Source organism: Asterias amurensis, chromosome 20, assembly GCF_032118995.1.
Source record: "Asterias amurensis chromosome 20, ASM3211899v1".
Taxonomy (NCBI): domain Eukaryota; kingdom Metazoa; phylum Echinodermata; class Asteroidea; order Forcipulatida; family Asteriidae; genus Asterias; species Asterias amurensis.
The window spans coordinates 6,095,069-6,117,677 of NC_092667.1; the positions used below are offsets into that span (position 1 = coordinate 6,095,069).

General features: G+C 39.4%; 3 protein-coding genes across 3 annotated transcripts in view; 1 reads left to right on the forward strand and 2 right to left on the reverse strand.

Moving 5' to 3' along the window:
* The window catches only part of LOC139952195 (uncharacterized), a 70,749-nt gene that overhangs the window by 25,113 nt on the left and 23,027 nt on the right, over positions 1–22,609 (forward strand). The window contains exons 34-53 of the mRNA XM_071951245.1: positions 177–924; positions 1,328–2,053; positions 2,469–2,519; positions 2,714–2,890; positions 3,215–3,531; positions 3,941–4,085; positions 4,433–4,597; positions 4,766–4,942; positions 5,569–5,741; positions 6,199–6,342; positions 15,735–15,879; positions 16,591–16,761; positions 17,264–17,440; positions 18,159–18,311; positions 18,805–18,971; positions 19,569–19,716; positions 20,343–20,519; positions 21,041–21,229; positions 21,701–21,826; positions 22,163–22,359. Coding sequence (XP_071807346.1) covers positions 177–924; positions 1,328–2,053; positions 2,469–2,519; positions 2,714–2,890; positions 3,215–3,531; positions 3,941–4,085; positions 4,433–4,597; positions 4,766–4,942; positions 5,569–5,741; positions 6,199–6,342; positions 15,735–15,879; positions 16,591–16,761; positions 17,264–17,440; positions 18,159–18,311; positions 18,805–18,971; positions 19,569–19,716; positions 20,343–20,519; positions 21,041–21,229; positions 21,701–21,826; positions 22,163–22,359 — 4,473 coding nt within the window. The remainder of the gene's footprint in view (positions 1–176; positions 925–1,327; positions 2,054–2,468; positions 2,520–2,713; positions 2,891–3,214; positions 3,532–3,940; positions 4,086–4,432; positions 4,598–4,765; positions 4,943–5,568; positions 5,742–6,198; positions 6,343–15,734; positions 15,880–16,590; positions 16,762–17,263; positions 17,441–18,158; positions 18,312–18,804; positions 18,972–19,568; positions 19,717–20,342; positions 20,520–21,040; positions 21,230–21,700; positions 21,827–22,162; positions 22,360–22,609) is intronic.
* LOC139952418 (perlucin-like protein) lies at positions 8,545–10,655 on the reverse strand. The gene is made up of 2 exons (XM_071951541.1): positions 9,932–10,655; positions 8,545–9,476 (listed from the first exon to the last, which is right to left on the reverse strand). Exons 1-2 carry the CDS (start codon positions 10,212–10,214, stop codon positions 9,298–9,300), a joined length of 462 nt encoding a protein of 153 aa, XP_071807642.1. The 5' UTR covers positions 10,215–10,655; the 3' UTR covers positions 8,545–9,297.
* LOC139952650 (C-type lectin domain family 4 member M-like) lies at positions 11,649–14,153 on the reverse strand. The gene is made up of 2 exons (XM_071951855.1): positions 13,862–14,153; positions 11,649–11,827 (listed from the first exon to the last, which is right to left on the reverse strand). Exons 1-2 carry the CDS (start codon positions 14,151–14,153, stop codon positions 11,649–11,651), a joined length of 471 nt encoding a protein of 156 aa, XP_071807956.1.

The window sequence follows — 22,609 nt, forward strand, 5'->3', positions numbered from 1 at the left end:
TTATGAAGCGCTTTAACACTGTTTCAAAGCGCTGTACAGTCAAAAAAACAAGCTTGGGACTGAAAAACCAAGGCCCCCGGTCTGAGGTGGGATTGGAACTGGCGTCTACAGAAAGAATGAAACCACTGAGTCAACCTGATGTTTGTGTTTATCTGATTTATTTGTGTTCTGTACAGTATCGTCTTGAGGCACTTGAGAGAGGCCAGTGGGGCGGTATATTTGAAGCACCTAGAAACCACTCATTCACCTCATCAGCATATCGTCAACGAGCCAGCTTAGTCCAGATGTTCAACTCATGGCAATCCGGTAACGCATCCCTGGAACATGTCATGCCCTGGCTGACCACAAACTACCCAGTCCTACTCAGCGTTCAAAACAACACTCTAAATAATGCTGCTGCATACTGGTACGGCGCCCTCGTGTGTGCGTGTGGCAACCGCACTTGGATGCCTTATATGAAGGAGATTGACGCATCCAAGTTAGATTCGTGTCCTGAGGTTACGACAGCGCCCCCAAAGGAAACAACCACGGGTATTGGAGAGACGACACTTGGTATGGTAGAAACAACACTGGGTATGGTAGAAACAACACTGGGCGTACACAAGACAACACTGGGCGTACAAGAGACGACAGAAGAATTCTACACGGATGCAACGGATATTATAACCGAGCTGTTTACTGAGTTGATTACAGACTTATCAACTGAAATTGAGGGGGAAAACCCACCATCAACAACAACAAAACCACCGACAACAACAGCTGCACCAACAACAACAAAACCACCGACAACAACAGCTGCACCAACAACAACAGAAGCACAAACAACAACAGCAGCAACAACAACAACATCAGCTCCTACTTTTATGGAAGATTGTAATAGCTTTCCTAAAACGATCTGGTATTGGCTACGAGAAGAACACCAAGGTAAGCAAATCAATCAGTTACTTATTTACATTCATAAATACCCGGAAAGTTTAGTCCAATCTGATTGGCTGGGAGGAGATCACATTGCTATGTTTAAACATGCGATATGAACACATTAGAAGTGGTTATACATGACCCGACATTATTGAGTCAAAAGAGGGCCATCAGATGCAAATTTCATGCTCCAACAGAACAACTCTTTTCAGAGATGTAATTTCATCTTTGAAAGGGCAAGGCCATTTTTATTTTGCATGGGGCATTTCAATGAGAAGTCTTTGGGAAATATTTGAAGTGGCACCAAGGCCAAGACCAGGGCAACAATAGCCTCGGTGTAATTCCAGGCCTGTCCAAGATGTGTAACGTTTTAATATATCTGAAAATTGTTTGGTTTTATTTTCCGCAGTGTACCAGCCATCGTTAGAGTGGGACTTGAGTGGGCGTTGTTCCTACGACACTGCTGGTCTCCCAGACTGTAGCAGCCCATGTTCAGATCATTCCATCCCACCAACCATCGGTGATTATAACGGCACTTCTCTATCGCTCATCGGGCTCTCAGAATCTCGCTCTACCTCCCAGCACGAATGCACCGTGTCTCTCTCCAACAACTATATCGACTTTGGCTCCTTCCGGGAAACCTGCCTGGTTGATCCATCTCTCTGCGTTACTGGCTTCACCATGGCGCTGTGGGTCTGGGTGGACCACGCTGATAACCTAGGCGAGCGTTACCTCATGACGACCGGTGGTGCTGGAGTCTTGGATCGCGGGATTGCCATCAGGATGACTAAATCGACTGCGCTCAGCCCTCTAGAGTTATCCGTTCAGGTCACTGGGGAGGATATATACACGGTCTCGACAACCGCCGTCCCAGACCAGGACTGGTTTCACCTGACCGTTGTCTACAGACCGTCAAGGGAGCTTCTTTTGCATATTAACGGTATCCTATCCGATGAGACGAGTAGTAATAGCGGGAGTTATTCCGGTCTGGAATCGGACCAGGATGGCTTATTCATACTGGGCGCTGCAGTGAATGACCTGAGTAACTCCAGTCTGCGACTCAATGCTGATGTTAGTGAGTTAAAGGTGTTCTTCAGTGACTTCTCAGTTAGAGATGTTGAGCTCTTTTATCTGGGTGAGTATTAAAGATGCTGTTTTTGTCAAGGGAATGAAAGAGTAGTTACGAGTTCTTAAACGGCTGTTTAAAACTGGCAGGGTTGCAACCGTGCAATAAATGGTCTTGTGTTAAAAAGCAACATTGGTTACAATTATAGACAATCTGTGACAGTCTGTTTTTTAAAACCTCATAAAATAATGTTTGGTACGCGGTGAGTTGTGTATACCTGCATGTACAAACAGATAATGCGCCGGTACTAATAGCTATATATTGCCTTCCGTGTAAGTAAATAGGCATACATGAGCTTACGCACCCAACGTAGATCTCCAGGTAGATCTGTTATATGAAGGAAAAACAAATCACCAAAATAGACAAGATTGTATTCTGGCATCCCTTTTGTACAACTTTTTTCATTTTTTTTTTTTAATGACAGGATTTGATCCGGGCTTTGAAGGAGATCTGTGTGGAGATTGGTTCTGTCCAAGTGAGTATCACCAAAATATATTAAAAAAACTGTAAGCAAAAACAGAAATTCCATGAAAAAAACTACAAAAGCTTAAAGGAGTCCTAAGGAGGAGGGAAATAAGAAGAGGGTTTAACCTCACAGTGAAACACTTCAAGAATGTAGACAATGCATAATAAGACTTCACTATTATACTATTTGTTATTATTTTGCAGTTCATGGTAACCTATCTAGCTGGACTGAGAGTGGAAGTTGTAGCGTCGGCTGTGGGAATGATGGAACCATCTTCCGATATCGTAACTGCTCTAATCCTGCCCCTCAGTATGGTGGAGATGACTGCCTGGGTATTACAGAAGAATGGATCGGCTGTGAAGATGGGTCTACTTGCAATGGTAAGAAATCATTCCCAGTCTTTACTCAGAATGTAACAGTCTCTCGTCAGTGTCTTTTTTATTCAAAGATAATCTCCTTTTCAATTAATTTTATCTGTTTTTGAAGCCAATAATTTTCTGAAAAGCGATATCACTGTACTAGCCAAGAACCCAATAGAGATAAGATACGTTAAATTTTAGATGTGGGAGGAAAACCCTGGAGAATTATTTTAGAGAAACCTAGTGTGCCATCAGGTAGGGTCTGAAAATCCATTCCAAATAGTGACCCCAAAATCCAACCCAAAATAAAAATATTAATTTGATGGCCTTTTTTCTTGTTTCAAGATGATGAAGAGAGCGCGCTCGGTGTTGCGCATGGTAACATTACCGACTCTTACCTCAGCCAATCCAGTTGCTTGGATAACAGCACGACCTGCGCAACGTCTGCGCGTATCGGTGACACCGACAACACCCACTGCTGGATACCGGCTAACAATGATACCAGTGAATGGCTGATGGTGGAACTCGCAGATAGTGTCACACTACGTGCTGTTGGTACTACTGGGAGACCATCTGACACCAGCTACGTTACCAAATATCTAATCTCATACAGCAGCGATGGGAATAATTGGAACTTATACGAAGAGTCAGGAGACACTAAGGTGATTCGCTTTTTTTTTTAAAGCCTACTCCAAGTTTAGTTTTTTCCAATGGCAAGTTTGAACTAATTTTGCTCAACAGATGAGCACTTTACGACGAAACACACATCATAAAAACCTAGATCTGTAGTGTCCTTATGTTTGATTCCAATAAATTTAGGAGAAAACAAACTTTGAACTGTTTTGTGACAGTATTGTTTAGTGGGGGGGGGGGGGGGGGGCTGTGTGGCCTTAATAAGATCAGGGACAACAAAATCATTCCAAAAGTTACAGCAGTTTGGGGGAAAGGTAAGTTTTTCCGAATTGGTAAGATCGCACGAAAAGACACGCCATTTTGGAGGAAAAAAGATTTCAGACTTAGTAAATAAGTGTACTGACTTTAAGACTCAAAGACTAGAATGGTTTCTTGCAGGTTTTCCGTGGTAACTATGATAACCAGAATCTGGTACGGCAGCCAGTTTCCATAGAAACGGATGTGTCTTATGTTAGATTCCACCCGCTGTCTTGGCATCAGCAGATCTGTATGAGAGTCGAGCTGTACGGATTCTACAACCAGAGTAAGCCAAAGTCTTAACAGATAGAAATCGTTTATAGTTATCATAAACAATTTAACCAGAGTCAACCACAAACTTAACAGATAGAAGTTGTTACTTATTATCATAAACAATTCAACCAGAGTAATGCCAAAGTTTTAACAGTAAACACCCTTTTACAATTACTAGAAACAATTCAACCATAGCAAGCCAAGGAGTTTTTATTTTAAAAGTCTTATCAGCAACTCCAGCAAGCCAAAGTGTTATCATATACACGCAAAAAACATAATCATGAAAGCTTTAGTAATTAAAAAAATATTGTGGCAGTCGAAGCTTAAAGTTGATGTTTCGTGCTCGCTTGTTTTTCGTAGTTGATGGACAATGGTCAGCGTGGAACTCATGGGGTCCTTGTGATGTGACATGTGGTGGAGGCACCCAGTATCGCAACAGAACCTGCGAGGGAACTAAGTATGGTGGTCTTACATGCCCAGACACTGACAGTGACAGCCAGATCTGCAATGACAATCCATGCCCAAGTAAGTCACAAGATTTAACTCTCGGTTTGCAACTTCAATTAACTCCAAATTTTCACAGATTTTTTATTTTATGCATAAGTTAGGATACACCAAGTGAGAAGACTGGTCTTTGACAATTACAAACCCGTTCAGTGCCTTTAATATATGATATTTCTTGTCTGTCTGTAGTTGATGGTAACTGGAGTGGATGGACAACAGTCATTGACTGCAGTGTGAGCTGTGGCTCGGATGGGATCTATTATCGGACGCGAGTATGTGATGATCCTGAAGCGCAGTATGGGGGTGCTAACTGCACTGGTGTGGACAACGATTGGGAAGCATGTACTGCACAACCACCATGCTCAGGTAAATGTCAATATTAATCTTTGTAAATCTCAAATCAAGAATGTGGATACTTTGAAATAATCAATACAAGAAGTGGGATAAAAGTTTTTTATGTTTTTGATAATGCAAGTTGGCCCCAAACAAGGCTAAAAGCAACTCTTGGTATGGGGCTTCAAGAAGAAAAATTATTTAATGTGAATTCAAGGGAGCTGAAGATAGGAATTGATATTCATCTTAAAACAGTGTAGATTGTAGGATGGAGGGAAACACAGTTCCAAAGAGATGCAGTGCGTGGAATAAATACTTTGCCTTTAATGCTTAAGGGCAAAGAATACCTTTGATTTTTGAAACCTTTTGGTATGTTTGATTATTGTAATGCTATATAAATGTAGATGTATACAATAAAACTAACCTGTGAAAATCGAAAGCAGTTATGTCAACACAGGAAGAATAATACAGAATAGGAATACACAATCTGCAAAACTTTTCTGTGATTCAAATTTTGTTACAAATCTTTTTCTACAACCACATTACCTCAAATTGAAATGATTCTCAAAATGCACGTTCGCGCTCTTGTCAATATTTCTTTGTTCAACCCAAAGTTATGATTTATTATTATCAGTCTATTTTGACCATTCAATCTATAGGAGATGAAGCAACTGCTCTCGGCATTGGGTCCGGTACCATACCAGACAGTCAGCTATCAGAATCTAACTGTTCATCTAATGATGACCATTGTGCTATATGGGGCAGACTGGATGCGTCAAAATCAACGTGGTGCTGGATGCCGCTTGCCTCTGCAGTAGACCCATGGCTTCAGGTTGGTATTAGAATACAGTTTTAAGAAAAAGTCAAATGTGATTTTGCTTTTGAAGAACCATTGACTCCTTTTATTATAAGTCAATTATCAGTGGGGTTGTGATGGCAAGGGTTCTCAGAAAAGCAAACTTAATCACTGACTAGCCAAGAACCCAATGGAGAGAAGACAGGGAATGAAGTTTCAGTTTTAGGTGTGGGGGAAAAACCCCAGAGAATTATTCCTGTTAAAACCCATGCTGTCAGGTAGGGACTGAACACCCAATCCACATAGTGCTCCCGGTGGGAATCGACAGAGGGCGAGGAAATAATGCACTATGCCAACCTGAGGATGATGGTCTGCCTCACCTAAGACCATCAGAAACATGAGTTGCAGATTGTTTATGGACTGACTATAAAAAATCAAGAGTTGAATAAAAAAAAATCATTTTTTCATGATGAATGTATTCTTACATCCACAGATTGACCTTGTAGATAGTGTCACTTTGACTGCAGTTGCTACTCAAGGTAGACCCTCTGACACCAACTACGTGACATCTTACTCATTGATGCTTAGCGATGATGGAAACAGTTGGAGTGACTACACAGAGAGTGGTAGTACCAAGGTAAGCACATTATAAATTATGCTTACTAGATTAAGGTTACCAGCCAAAATACCATGTCACATTTACTATCTGTGACAGGTATTTTGGTAATTTTTGTTAAGCAGAATTTCTTATTCATTTTCTGTTTAAGCAGCTCTATTAATTAATGCCAAGACAAATGTGTGAAAATCAATGTGCAAAACTTGAGGACCTCGCATGATATCATGTCAGGATAGTGTCCTCACTGTACACAGTCAACCCTCCTACTGTTTATACCATTCTATATTATCCACTGTTGTTTTGAATGATTGATAATTTAATTCAATATATCTTGTGGTGGATATGTCTTGAGGTCAACCATCCTACTGTCTGACCATTCAATCATCAACTGTACTGTTTGGGTTTACAGAACACGCTGAGGAATCAAAGACCAAACACTTTGTCATTTATGGGCTGATTTCAATGATTTTAATTTTAATTGAAAGAAAATTAAATAGGCAAGACAATTTGTAATAATTATTATGTTTTAAAAATGTAATTTTCAAGGAAATAATAGAGTTTGTAAAATTTATATTTGAACACAAGTTTTTTTTTCCATAACAGTACAAAACAAAATACAAGACAATCTTCCCCCTAAATGTGCTGTAGAAATCCAAAGCAAATATATACTGTGATCCGTAGATCTGTTGCCCCTCATCTGGGGTACACAAAATAAATATAGGTAAATATTATAGTACATAAAACAATACTAAAAGCAGATAATTAAACAAACCCATCTAATAAATAACTTGGGACTGAAAGGGTTCACTTCGGCCAATCACTCGTTTTTTCTGCTAATGGACTTTACTACTTAGACATTATTAACAATTCATTAGATTATCATGCTTCGTTGCTTATCATTTTCTGTGTGCTTGCTGCCTCTCTCTCTAACTCTCTGTATTCATGTAGTTCCACTAGACTGCTTAATTTCACTTATAGCACCTGTTCATGTGTGTTATGTTGCCAATTAACTTATAAAAAACACTCTGCCGGGGTAGAAATGACAGGCAAAATTAATTATCGTTTACATCATTTTCTGACATTAAAAAATGTACTTCAAAGCTACTGCAAGATAACTTAAAATAAAAATGTCTTTATTGATAAGTTTCAATTTGAAATCGCACTGGTGATACCTAGTGTTCGATACCCAATAGAAATAATTCTCTCTGGAAAATTGTCAACGGCGAAGACCCTGCAGACCAACTGCTGTGTTTGCTGCCGGTCACTTCTCATTTTACGGAAACCTTTTAAAGGTTGTTCGCATGATTGATTCTTGTTTAACTTAAGAGGAAAATTAAAGAGTCACACCAGCTTTTATGGGTTACATATATGTTACAAATTAGAGTAGATTGCTTTCTAAAAAATAAAGATCAAATTTTGCCTTTTTTTTTTTTGCATTTGAAAAAGTTTATGGTCACAAGATTTTGGGGGTTTGGATATCATGTGATCTGTGGAGTTTAAAGGTATACATTCCCTTTAGCTTCCACTTTAAAACCAAAAGTTGTTGCAAAATCCTTCTTTTTTTCAAACAAGGGAATGATCAACCGCCACACAGTGCAGCTTTAAAGGATTTGGGTCCCTTTTTTTTAATGTCCACAAACTAATATTAAACTTATAAGGTTTGAAGATAATGACAGTAAAAAACTTCCCTTCAAATATTACTTGCTGAGGTGCTGTAGATTTTGAGAAATGAGTAAAACAAGTCACAAAGTAATTTTTTTCTCAGTGAGACGACAACTTTTTTAGCATGTAAATTCAAAACTTCTTAACCAGTTATGATATGACGATGTTTTTCTTCTTTTATCTAGTGTGTCTAAACACCAGTGTGTTACCAAGGTAACATAATAATGAAACATTTAGTCTATATTGTGACAATGTGTCTTACACGTGGCCTTCATTGCAATACTTGGGCTGTAGTTTAATGTGTAGAATACATATTTCTCCTTAAAGCAAATGAATTAAGAAACATTGTTTATTATATTTATATTATTTTTTTATTTTGTTTGCCAAAATACAAGACAATTTACCCCAAGATGGGCAGGGGACAGCAAAAGCAAATACAAAATTTTGACAGGGGTAAATTGGATAGGAAAATGTATTTACAATTTGTTAATATCAACGGACTTGTGGTCACACCAGCCCTTTGCCTACGACCCCCCCCCCCCCTAATTGTCTCTTCATTGATTTACCGTTACTTTACGCTACGTGCTCCTCCCTCTCTATTCTTGTATTTCCACTTCACAGCTTAATTATGTGTGTTGTTGTCATTTGGCCTTTAAAAACACTCAGCTAGCGTACAAATGTCAGGCAAATTTAAAACAGGTGTTTTAAAAGTGCAGTTTGGGTAAGGTCTCTCGCCGGCAGATAGCACATAGTGCAGTCTGGCGTTAAACATCTATCCTTCAAAACCAAGCGAATATTATTGAAATGAACAGACAGTACGAAGGTTTTAAAGGTGCAGTTTGGGTAAGGTCTCTCGCTGGCAGATAGCACATAGTGCAGTCTGGCGTAAAACATCTATCCTTCAAAACCAAGCGAATATTATTGAAATGAACAGATAGTACGAAGGTTTTAAAGGTGCAGTTTGGGTAAGGTCTCTCGCTGGCAGATAGCACATAGTGCAGTCTGGCGTAAAACATCTATCCTTCAAAACCAAGCGAATATTATTGAAATGAACAGATAGTACGAAGGTTTTAAAGGTGCAGTTTGGGTAAGGTCTCTCGCTGGCAGATAGCACATAGTGCAGTCTGGCGTAAAACATCTATCCTTCAAAACCAAGCGAATATTATTAAAATGAACAGATAGTACGAAGGTTTTAAAGGTGCAGTTTGGGTAAGGTCTCTCGCTGGCAGATAGCACATAGTGCAGTCTGGCGTAAAACATCTATCCTTCAAAACCAAGCGAATATTATTAAAATGAACAGACAGTACGAAGGTTTTAAAGGTGCAGTTTGGGTACGGACTCTCGCTCGCAGATAGCACGAACTTGGGAGTTACATGGTTTGTCATTAAGTCTATTGGAGTATACCTCCATGCAGTTTTCTGTTTGTTTACCATTAGGCTCTCGTGAATGCCACTTCCCAGCATATTCCTCACTCCCTAGACACTCCCATGAACCTGAAAAGCCATGACAGAAAAACAAACATAAAATTGATCGATAGAACTCTTTCTGAATTACAGTATTAACCGTGACACAATAATTTGAAAGAGTCATTAGTAGAATCATTAGTAATAGAGATGTACATTTCCAAAGTATACATGGATTTTTAATTCATTTTCAAAAGTGCAAAGGTTAATCTGTTGTCATTCAACTTTGTTTTATGAATATGGAATTAAAAACAAGTATGATGAGTTTGAATCCCAATCTTTGCATTGCTAGAGCAAATGTTTTACCACTACAACACCGAGCTACATGTAGCCCGGTGGCTAAACATTTTCATAGCAGGATTTTCTTCCAAAGCATTTTTTCAAAATTAGGGTACTGAACATAAAAAAAAAAAAAAAAAAAAAAAAAAATAACAATAAAATAAATAAATAAATAAATAGACAAAACCAATTCTAACAATGTTTACCTTCTGTTTGAAGATCTGTACAGCCAGCCCAGTACACATAATGCAAACTGCTGAAATACTCAATATCTTCTTGAGATTGAGGGACTACCATTGCCCCGCCCATCTGGTTGCACTTTTCTTTTGAGTCGCCCCACGTTAGTGGCTCGGTAACGATGTAGCATTTGCCCTTCCATGCGCCCCAGCCTTGAGGGCACTCGCCTCCGATGAACTCAAAACACTGCCCGTCACTAATAGTAATGTATTTTACTATCAGAACTACAGTGACAAAAAGTGTGGTGAACATTTTGCAAGGACGTCTGCTGATACTGCGCACTTCAGATAGTTCAGTCTTTCATCTAAATTCAGAGTTTTAAAATCTATGTGGTGATCAAGATGTTGTATTATTCTCCAAATTAAATAAGTTTGATCTGCTTCTCTAGCACTGCAACTCCAGCTACAATTTTTATCATTTCAATGTAGCTCCTAAGATCTGGATCCCAGTTTCTGACTTTTTCTGTCCGCATAGACTCTCAGCTTTGAGCCAAACTAGTTCTGTGTTCCAACTGTATTATTATAATGCAGTGCTCTACTACACGTGACGTGATTGATTATAGAGGGAGGAGTGTAGGAAATGCATTGGCTGTGCTGTGCCCCATTAATTATGGAACAAATAGCTTTTATCTTACCCCCTAGTCTATTGTATTTAATGAACTTGATGAAAATGAAGTATTTATAGAGAACTGATGTAGAGCTTTTCCCTTTTGTTTAAATGTTGACGTTTGTTGGTGTGTGTCGTTCTATAGACAGCATCAATACAAGGCAATTTGATTGCATTTCGAGTGGATTGTAAATTGGGAGTCTCTTGAGAATGGTGGCAGCTGACTTTATTCCTGCAATGGGAGACCAGAGCCAAATTCCGTAAAAGTTGTTTTAAAAAGCAGAAAATACTGCTTGATAAACTTTTTTGCTTAGCAAAAATTGAGTGGGGCATCAGCCACAACAATGTAAACTTCATGTAATTTTGGCTGGTAACATGTTTCTGTGTAGCAATACTGGCTGTGCTTAGCATTTTTTTGTGCTTACAGGCTCCAATTTCTTGGCTCTGCTTGAAGCAAAGAATCGGCGCTTACGGAAGCTGGGAATTCTGCGCTTATGTTAAGCGTATTCCATGGGTTAACAGGAAATTATTCGCTTACAATACACTAAACAATTACTAACAATCTGAGAAACATCTCTGAAAATGACGTTTCTCAAAATGATTTTTGGGGTTAAAAACTGATATCTTTTTCCATAACCAGATTATTTCAAAGTGAAATGATTTTCAAAATGCTTCATACTAACCGAAGCTGCTTTACTCCTTGCAAATAAGTGGTTATTGGCATTAATTTTAGGAACCATTATTAAAGGTACATCTTCCCTTAATTAACCTTCTCAGCTAAATGGCGATCTAGGGAACAATAACTGCCTTTCTTTAATAGCTTCTGGTATTGTTTTATTGCCATTAAGGCAAATTTAAATCCAATAGGCCTAGTGTTTGAAAGCCTTAATTACTCATACTGATAAAATGCTGATTGGTAAAAGAATGGTATTGAAATGATCAGCCAGTATTGGGGTTTTAAAGGTGCAGTTTGGGTAAAATATCTCGCTAGCAGATAGCACGGACTGCAGGTGGGCATAATGCATCTATCCTTCAAAACCCAACGAATGGTTATTGAAATGAACAGCCAGTATTGGGGTTTTAAAGGTGCAGTTTGGGTAAAATATCTCGTTGGCAGATAGCAGGTACTTGGGCATCACATGGCTTGTCATTGAGAGACCTGGCGTATATCTCCATGCAGTTTTCTGAATCTCCACCGCCAGGCTCACCAGAATGCCACAATTCAAAGTATTTCGCACCCTCCTCACACACCCATGTATCTATTAAAAGAAATAATCAATTTTAAAAGTCGATTAATCTGTTTTGAAAACAATATGACAAGTTCAATTCCGAGAGCTCACTGAGTGTAAAGTTCATATCACTACCAATCTTCTTGGGAAATATTAATAATAATTATCTATTTTTATATAGCGCTTTATCACAGCCCAAAGGGCATATATCAAAGCGCCTATGACCATGATGACATTATTACCCCTGTTCACTGGGCCATATATTTCATTCCTTAAACCATGTAAGCTCCCTTAGGAGTATAGAGCTTGTGCTGCGAGTTACCACGCTCCAAGCTTATCATTGACATAAACCATCTCTGCCCTCAAAGGTACCCATTTCGCCCCCTTTACAAGGTCACCCCTTACAGAGTTACCCCCTTACAGAGTCACCCCCTTACAGAGTTACCCCCTTACAGAGTCACCCCCTTACAAAGTCACCCCCTAACAAAGTCACCCCCTTACAAAGTCACCCCCTTACAATGTTACCCCCTTTACAAAGTCACCCCTTACAAAGTCACCCCCTAACAAAGTCACCCCCTTACAAAGTCACCCCTTACAAAGTCACCCCCTTACAAAGTCACCCCCTAACAAAGTCACCCCCTTACAAAGTCACCCCCTTTACAAAGTCACCCCCTTACAAAGTCACCCCCTTACAAGGTCACCCCTTACAAAGTCACCCCCTTTACAAAGTCACCCCATACAAAGTCACCCCATACAAAGTCACCCCCTTACAAAGTCACCCCTTACAAAGTCACCCCCTTACAAAGTCACCCCTTACAAAGTCACCCCCTTACAAAGTCACCCCTTACAAAGTCACCCCCTTACAAAGTCACCCCCTAACAAAGTCACCCCCTTACAAAGTCACCCCCTTTACAAAGTCACCCCATACAAAGTCACCCCATACAAAGTTACCCCCTTACAAAGTCACCCCTTACAAAGTCACCCCATACAAAGTCACCCCATACAAAGTCACCCCCTTTACAAAGTCACCCCCTTACAAAGTCACCCCTTACAAAGTCACCCCTTACAAAGTCACCCCCTTACAAAGTCACCCCCTTACAAAGTCACCCCCTTACAAAGTCACCCCCTTACAAAGTCACCCCCTTACAAAGTCACCCCCTTACAAAGTCACCCCCTTACAAAGTCACCTCCTTACAAAGTCACCTCCTTACAAAGTCACCCCCTTACAAAGTCACCCCCTTACAAAGTCACCCCTTACAAAGTCACCCTCTTACAAGTCACCCATTACAAAGTCGCCACTTACAAAGTCACCCCCTTTGTAAGTCACCCCCTTATATGGTTTACCCCCTTACTTTTTGGGGTGGAGGGAATCAATGGTTAAATGTCTTGCTTAAGGACTCAAACCCACATTCCGATGGCTTTCCACCAGAGTCCGATGCTCTTTCCTGCTCGGCCATGACACCCCCAATGCATTCTAAGGCCCTGATATGGATGGCCAGAAGACCATTACGCACAATTCTTGGTAAACATTAGAGACTTAATGTGCATAATATAGACCCCTTGCCTAACCTCAACGCACTTCCAAAAATGCGCATCTACCATTTCCGCCTTTTGGGGAGTAAATTATTTGACTACCTCACCTTGAAAGGGCCTTCTGGCCTGGTAGTGTTAGGTGAGGACTCATCAAACAAATGAAAATAAAAAATAAACATGTACTTTTGCCTTCAAAAGCTCTCTCGTCATAAATTCTGAATAACGTGTAGTAGCAGGCCTGTTTGAAACACTGGCAATTATAACCAACGTATCCTCACTATGATTTATGTGAAATAAACAAATAATCAAACAGTTTTTAGGACAAGTTTTTACTTATTAATTTTGGTTTAACCCATATACATCGATGTATATAGCACTGTATACTCAGTACTTTCCAGAGTTCTGTGAACAAAATCACAGGCATATTACTTGGGTGGGATTTGAACCCACGACCTTTGCAATTCTAGCAGTGTCTTACAAACAAGTTTACTTCTTTCATGGGTTTTGAAAACATTCCTCTGAGCCCCTTACCTTCAGTTTGAATATCAGTGCAGCCAATCCAATACTCATACTGAAGTTCGGCAAGGTAAATAATTTCTTCCATCGATTGAGGCACCACCATCGTCCCGCCAATCTTGTAGCACTCAAGCTTTGCCTCCGACCATGGTCCCTTTGTAATAACTTTGTAGCATTTGCTCCTCCATAGCTCCCACTCAGGAGGGCACCTGCCTCCGATTGAAGCAACACACTGCCCCTCACCAGCAGTGTATTTAGCAATCAGAAATAACCCACTTAAAAGTGTGGGGAACAATATAGACCACATCTCCACGGTAGTTAAGTTAACAACTAGAAGTCCCCTCGATCCACAAAGTAGTAGTCCTGGCCGATTTCCTACCTTCCGCCCAGGTAGTAGTTAAAAAGCAGGACAGTTCTTTTCAGAACTGAGAAGTCTCCCAAAATTGTATTCTGTGGTACCACAATATAAAGTCCAATTCTCAAAAGAACATAATCTACCTAGCAAATAGATACACACATGGTGTTACTTCAAACCAAATATAGACCACGTCTTCCTAGAATGTATACGCTTGGGATACTGTTGTAAAACTAAAGTCTTTGGTATTTTATTATGAGATACATGTTACAGTTACTGGACAGTGAGGTTATTAGTTTACCTGTAGTGCAACCAATCAATCAATATTTTTGTTTGTGGTCAGGTCTCTTTGAATTGCTCCACTTTGATAGACCTGAACGAGGCACTTTGTTTGTATAATTATTTCATTTGTGATTCGACCCAATATAAAGTGAGGAAACGTCAATGTTGAAATTAGGTGCCGGTAACAAATTTGTGTTAAAGGCACTGGACACTTTTGGTAATTACTCAAAATAATTTGTGAGAAACAGCTCCCTCTGAAGTAACATAGTATTCTCGCCCAAATTGTAAAGAACTTCAGGCCTGAAGCCTTCTATTACACATCTGAAACCACACAAAGTTGTGGTTTTTTTCTTCTTTATTATTCTCTTGCAACTTAAATGACGAATTGAGCCCAAATTTTCACAGGTTTGTTATTTTATGCATAAATGTTGGGATACACCAAGTGAGAATACTGGTCTTTGACAATTGCCAAACGTGTTCAGTGTCTTTAAGCAGCTCTATGGAATTTGGCTCGCCACACATTTTAATACCTTTTTCACGGGCCACCCACTCTAAAAACAAATCCATCTTTTTCAGTTATCATTCATAAGTGCTTGATAGGTTTCTAGTTATAGCCATAAGTTGTAGTGTATTGAAAAACATGGCGAGCGTGCCTCATCATTATAAACAATTTCCTGTAAAGAAAGTCAAATATTTTCTACTCCAGACTGAAAAAACAAACACACACTCACTCAAAAAAGCAGTGAAGAAAAGACCTGTTTAATTAATAACCCGTTTACAGAACGTGCAACTCATCAGTTTACAAACAACGCAGTTTCCTAAGCGGCAATCATTAACTCAAATATAATGAACCTTGGTACTGATTGGCAGTTTGCGATCCTAAGCACGATGTAAAACAAGTAGGAAGAATGGTAGGGTCATTAACTAGTATCATTGGGCCACTGAATTTTTTTTTTTTAATTAGCCTCGAGAAAGACTTGAAAGGGTCGAAATGCGAGGTCTTTCATCGTTTTTTTGCATTTATACCATAAGTCCTTTTGGTTGGTTGGCAGTTCCAAACAGCTGTTTCTGGTTCATTGTTTACAGGTTTCCTCAGACTTGCAACCTACAGAGATTAAGTTCACCTGTGAGGCTTCCTTGGCAATCAGTACCAAAATAATAACAAACAAAATTGTAACAATTGCCCCTGAAGAGTTAAACCAAAATAATATTGTGCGTTAAACTAACAATTCTTGTCTCTTCACAACGCAGCTATTTCAAGGGAATATTGACAATGTAGACACAGTGCGACATGAGTTGAGCAGCGTGGATTCAACGACCCTGGTTCGATTTCTACCCAAGTCATGGAATGGCTCCATCTGTATGCGTGTTGAGCTATATGGAAAATTCAATCCAAGTAAGTTTGTATTTCAGTGCATCTCAAAATCCAGTCAAGATGACTTTTGAGTTGCTTGTTCCTAATGACTTGAAACAAAGAGAAAAATGTAGAATAAAGAGTTTTATTCTTCATTCTGCATCTCTTTGGAACTCTTTTCCTGTGGATTTGTTTTCTTCTGAAACGCTGTAGTCTGCGTTGCTTGTCACACATTGTTGATGATGATTGAACAACTTGTTCTCCCCAAATTTTGATTAAGCTTTTATTAATATTATTTTTTCCCATAGATGATCAATTCTATTAATTATTGATAATACTTTATTCAGTCATATCACAAAAAGCGATTAAAAAAATAAATATAAATGTTAAATCCCCCTCCTCCCCCCCCCTTATTCTGGTAAGCAAAAGTGTTTTGCGCTTAGCTGCTTTTTGAACTTATGAAATGTTTCAAACTTTCATTGAATGTTGAAGCACCTTGTGCATCACTGAGTTACAGACATGAGCACTATATAGCATGTATGAAGCCACTATTATTATTGTTATTGTGTTAAAACTATCATTGTCAGATAAAGAAATGCAAATTAAATACTGGGAATACAAAATTTAATTTTATTCACATGCTGCGACAGGTTTGATTAATATAATGACAGTTCCACTCTGAATAATTGACATCAAACCTCGTTTGGAGTAATCACTCCCATTAATTTCAATATTGTTATTATGAACTTGTAGTTGATGGTGGCTTCAGTGAGTGGTCGTCATGGGATTCCTGTACAGTAACATGTGGAGGTGGTACTCATGCACGATCTAGAACATGTGACAACCCATCAGCTAAGTACAACGGTGTCGACTGTTCCGGAGATCTGTCTGAGACTGAAAGCTGCAGTGAAAATCCCTGCCCAAGTGAGTCCATCTAGAAACCCTTTTTTAGAGTAACATTGCAGGTTTTTCCCCTCCGGACGATGACTAGTGCAAGCTACATGTAGTCGAAACGTTAAGACTAAGGTACCAAACGTTGTGCCAAGGTACTTGTAGTAGTTTAAAGGCAGGACAGTTCTTTAGGACTAAGAAGTCTCCCAAATTCTAAAAATGTACTCTGTGGTAGTAGAGAAGTCTCCTAGTTCTGAAAATTCTACTCTGCGGTAGTAGAGTTAAGCAAGACAAGTTCTCTAAAGAACAAATCTACCCAGTAAGTAGATACACACATGGTGTTACCACAAACAAAATATATATTGATACCTCACCATGCAATGCCTCAAATCCCATATGTGTTTCCCCAATGGTGATTGGGAAAATGTGCTATATAAGAGCTATTCATTATTATTAGATTATCAAAAAGATGTGGTAAAAGTGTCTCAAGTTCTCATCTTGAATTTGTCTCTTTAACCGTTTCTGTGTTTTCTAGTTGACGGAGGGTACGGTGCATGGATTGACAAAACCAACTGCTCGATTGATTGTGGTCTGGACGGCACGCTGATGCAGGAACGTTACTGCGATAACCCAGAGCCTCAGTATGGAGGAGCTAACTGCACAGGGATCAGTGAACAATGGGTGGGATGTACAGTCGTTGCAACATGCTCTGGTAATTCAGCCGATGATTTGCTTTTCTTGTAGTATTTATTCACCTTTGCTGACCTTATAAGTGATCTGTAGTGTGTGCTTAATGAGCAGGCCTGTCAGGGCCTATGCTTTAAAGCTTTGCTTCTCAATGGGCTCCCCTGCAGTATCTTTGTAAATTAAGCTTCAATATCTACTTTCTATTTGTAGATTGTAGTATTATTTCTTAATGTAATGTTTATGTATCGTAGACCGATACTGTGGACAAATATATAAACTTGAAACTTGAACTAAAGTCTTTATTTAGTTTGTTTATGCGATCGTCTCATCAAGGGAACTTAGCAAAGCTCACACAAGGTGATATAAATGCCAAGCTGGCAACAGCCAATCCCTCTTATTACTTACATCGGTTTAAGTCTGTGATTATAGATTACACAAATCAAGAAAAAGTGACGACAATACTTATTCTTCTCTTCTTTTTGCTTTCTGCCTCTCTCTCTCTTTCCCTCTTTCTTTATCTCTTTCCAATTGACTCCTTTTTTTACACCACCTGTTCATGTTTACGTTGTGTTGTCATTTAGCCTTCAAGAAAGACTTTGCTAGGGTCGAAACGTCAGGCCATTAAAACAAAATTGCAACTAAACAGGTAGATTTGTTTACTGTCTGCATTTCCTTTACACCAGCAACCATTACTTTTACCAAACTTAATCACACAGCGTTCTCTTGTTGATGTCTATACACAGCTTCTGATAATTATGCTCTTGGCATGATTGACAGCACCATCACAAACGCAATGATCACAGCGTCAGAGGCTGATGGAAGCTATGATGGGAGTCGAGCTCGATTGGATGAAAGCCAAGCAGACTATGCATGGGTACCAACTAATCCTGACACAGGTCAGTAAACATGTAGATTGCTGACCCCGGTTACCAATGCTTCAGTTTCTTTGTCATGGGGCCTTTCTCGAACCCCGACTTTGGCTTCGGCTCAGGTTTAGGCTTTCCATACTTTAGGTGACCTTTGACCTTGACCTCCATACCCAAGTTTACAATGGTTAGAAAGAGAAAGATCAGTTCTTTCCAATGATGGGAAAATAAAGGTTGCTAATATACAATCTCTTAAAATTTAAGTAGAAAGATCCAAAATGTCAAACACCTACATAGCGCCAGTGCTGTGTTGCATTGACTCTGTAGACATGCCTTTGTTCAAAAAGAATGCCTACATGTAGTACGTGGAGTAAGCATAAGCAAAACCAAAAAGTACCTGCTAACTGAAGACATACGCTTGACATAAGCAAAGAATTCTCTTCCCTGGTTCTGCAAGCGGCGATTCTTCGCTTACAAAGAAATATTTGAATAAATTTGATTGATTTTTGTCTGTTTTTCTCAGGTGATTATCTTCAGATTGAGTTACCGGACACCATTACCCTAAAGAGGGTGGCAGTGGAAGGGCGTACGCCTAGTTATAGTGCTGATCAGTGGGTGACTACATACACCCTCTCTACTAGCATGAATGGGACAGACTGGGTGGATTATCAAGAAGCTGGAGTAGTCAGGGTGAGTGACACCCAGTTCAGACCAAATAGTTTAGGAGCGACTCCAGGTCCACCCTTATTTGGCTCATGACAAGATCTATGTGTGAAACGAAGGCACTCCAGAGTCGTTTTGAACGACTGCATCAGTCAACTTATAGAGTGTCAAGTCGCTCCTAACCATTTCAGATGTCAAACTTTTCATGTACTAAATTCAGAATTTGGTTCGGTGCGACTTTAGAGCACCTGTCTAAAACGGGTGATTGATCAGCGGTCCAACAATACAATTCATTAAAAGCAAACTATACCTAACCTAGGTAACTAACCTAGTTATGAAAATTTGGTTGTGTTTTTGAGATAGCGCTTAGAATCGGGAGCGAATATGTCCAGGCAGGAAGAATAATCCCTAATAGGAATACACAATCTGAGAAACGTTATCTCAGATTAGAATTTGGACCATAAAAAACTTGTTTTAAAAACATGTGTTCATAACTACTTTACTTCAAAGTGAAGTAATTGATTTCCCTTTACAGTGCTGAGGGACCTAATAGTGATGTGTGCTATCAGTTTATTATTATTTTATCTTATACCTTGTGATGATAATATTATTCTGTACATGTAGGTATTCCAGGGAAGTTATGATGCTGGTACAGCCGTGACCTCTACCCTAGCTAACCCTATCTCTGAAGCCAACTATGTACGCTTCCATCCAGTTACTTGGTACAATTCTATTGCAATGAGGGTTGAGTTATATGGATTGTATAACCCAAGTAAGTAGATTGTATCCTTACTTTAACTCAATTAATCTTTATTAGATCCCAAAAAGGGTAATGCTTGCATACATTGAAACAGTTGTAGGGCTATAAACAAATACAAGAAAAACCACTACAAAGCAATAGTTTCTACGAAAAGAATTGAAATGAGAAAGATAAATACATACTTAGTTTGATTTGTTTCAATTTGAACGAGGAATAAGATTACGATAAGATTTATCTCATTTGTATCGTGGGTAAGCATTCTTCACAACTCAACAGATTTGAAATAAATTCATGAAACTAAAATACAGAAACTGGCAGAATTTTTCCATTCAAGAGTTTGCTGGCCCGATGCTTAAAACACTGGCCTGGGAAATGCGGTCCAGTGTTAAATTCCAGCCCTGTTCAAAACACTCTCTGTAGCTGCAAGGAAGTAGTTTTCCTTTCTTTTTTTTTTTACTTACTTTTTTAAAATTTTCGATATACATGGTGCTTTTAAACTTGTGCGAGCAATGTAATTTCTTCTTATTTTAAAATAAAGTTTGTTATGTCTTAGGTCTTAAGGAAGTCAAATTCCAAAGACCTCCCACTTTATACTCACGCTATTCTAAAACGCATATTTTTATTTGACCTTTTTCCAGTTGATGCCAATTGGAGTGAATGGACTTCTTGGACTTCCTGTTCAGTAACGTGTGCTGGATCAACAGAAACACGCTCACGTACTTGTGATGACCCGGCCGTTAAGTATAACGGAATCGATTGCCCGGTACTGGATGCTGCCTCCCAGAGCAGAGAATGCAACACACAACCCTGCCCAAGTGAGTTATACTTGTTTGGCTAAATACATTTTTAAAAATCAAGTTGAGCCTCCTACCTTTTGATTTAGAGGGAGATCGCCAACATAGGGTTAGATAGCTCAGTTGGTAGAAGGCCGGCATGGTAAACATTGTTTAGGCATGAGTTTGAGATTGTCGAAATGGATCTTGTTTAAAATAGCCCAGATGTAATAATAATAGTACCAGTTTATGCACACATATCCACCCCAAGGGGCTAGCAAGGTAGATTAAACATTACGAGAGTACATAAGTAACAGAGAACGCAAATAAAAAAAACATAATTAAATGAACACACAAAGCAAGTGCGTGCTGAGAAACACCTTTTTGTTTTCCACAGAGCATTCGCTCGAGACAATTCGGCACACTTACATTGGGTATTGAGTTTGCATCAATGAATATTTATAATCTCGGAGGAAGTCTAGGTTCCTTCGTTGCAACTGTAAATGCATTTGACTTGAATGCAAGTAAAAAAAGAATTGATTTATTGATACTCTAATCTTCAGTTGATGGTGACTGGACTGCATGGTCTTCCTGGGCCTCTATCTCTTGTACAATCTCCTGCGGGACTCAAGGCATGAAGCATCGGACTCGTACCTGTACAGACCCCCCACCGCAGTACAATGGCAGCGAGTGTGCCAGCCCGGACTACACTGAAGAATTCCAAACGTGTGATGCTAGCAGCGCTTGTGGAGGTTGGTGCCAATTAGGAACCTTAGTTTCTAAACCTTTTTTTTAAGTTGCAAGACACACAAAGCCTGAAAGCCACTTCAAGGTGTGGGCTTCAATCTACTATTTTCCAGAGGTCGTTACCACGTACTCCTGGGGCTGAAACAGGGTTACCCTCTTTACAGCCCATAATAATGTGATTTTTTGTGCAGTTTTTTTCACGTCAACGAAGCGCCTGACCATCCCAACTCCTTGCGATTATGCAGCACTGGTTGCTTACCATTCATCCAGTTTGTTAACCATTCACATGGCTTGTTGTGTCCGAGCAGTCTAGTTCCCCGGACCCAAACTCTAAGTCCATTTTTGTATAGCTGCTTAAGCACAAAGCGACTAGTCGAGACATCATTTATGAGCATATATTTGGTCCTTGATCGCACTTGCTCAAGATTGGCCCTAGATGTTTTTTTTTTACCTGAACAAATATTTTGTCTTTGCAGATAATTATGAAGCTTTAGGAATGACGGATGGACGAATCAGTGACGACCAAATCACTGCTTCGTCTGTTAAATCAGTAACTGACAACCAAGCTTGGCACGGTCGTCTGAGTATCGGAACTACAAATGGTATGTAATGTCACAAGGGATTTTCTTCCTACTTTAGTCTGTTTTCCGATATATATTTTTTCCCCTTAGAAAAATTGTGACTAACTAGTCTGAAAAGTGTATTTCAGCCTACACAATGTGTACATGTAGGTCAGCCATTGTGCTTGATCAAAGTTCATTGCAAGTCAAATTGTGATTTGTATTGTGACATCACACGTTACTTAGCAACTGCGGTTGATTTGCAATCAAAATTAATCTTAGCTCTTTGTGGAATTGGCCCCTAGTTCCTAAATATTTGTGGATTCATATGCTGCAGTTCATGTATAATTAATGAATACTTTGTCATAATGCCTACAGGTGAGCTGTGCTGGGAACCAGCCAACAATACAGAACCTCACTGGTTACAGATAGATTTAACCACACCGGCCTTGATTACTATGGTGGGTGTACAAGGCATGGAGAGTGGGGACCAGTGGGTCACGTACTATAATATTTCATATAGTACGGACGGTGTGACATGGGACACTTACCAGGATGTCAATGGAGAAACTCAGGTAAAATTATCCTCCTTGATCAGTCTAAACATTTATCATTAAGCAAGGATGTAATTTCTCTGTTTATAACCAGAAATCCATATATTTTTTTAACCACTCCCCCCCCCCCAAAAAAAAATCAATTTATATAAAACAAAGATGTTGATTATTAGGGAGACCGCCAACATTTGGTTTAATTGGAGAGCGCAGTTACATTAATCCAGAGGTGGTATGTTCAAGGTTTAAGAAAAAAATTGTTTTTTTTACCCTG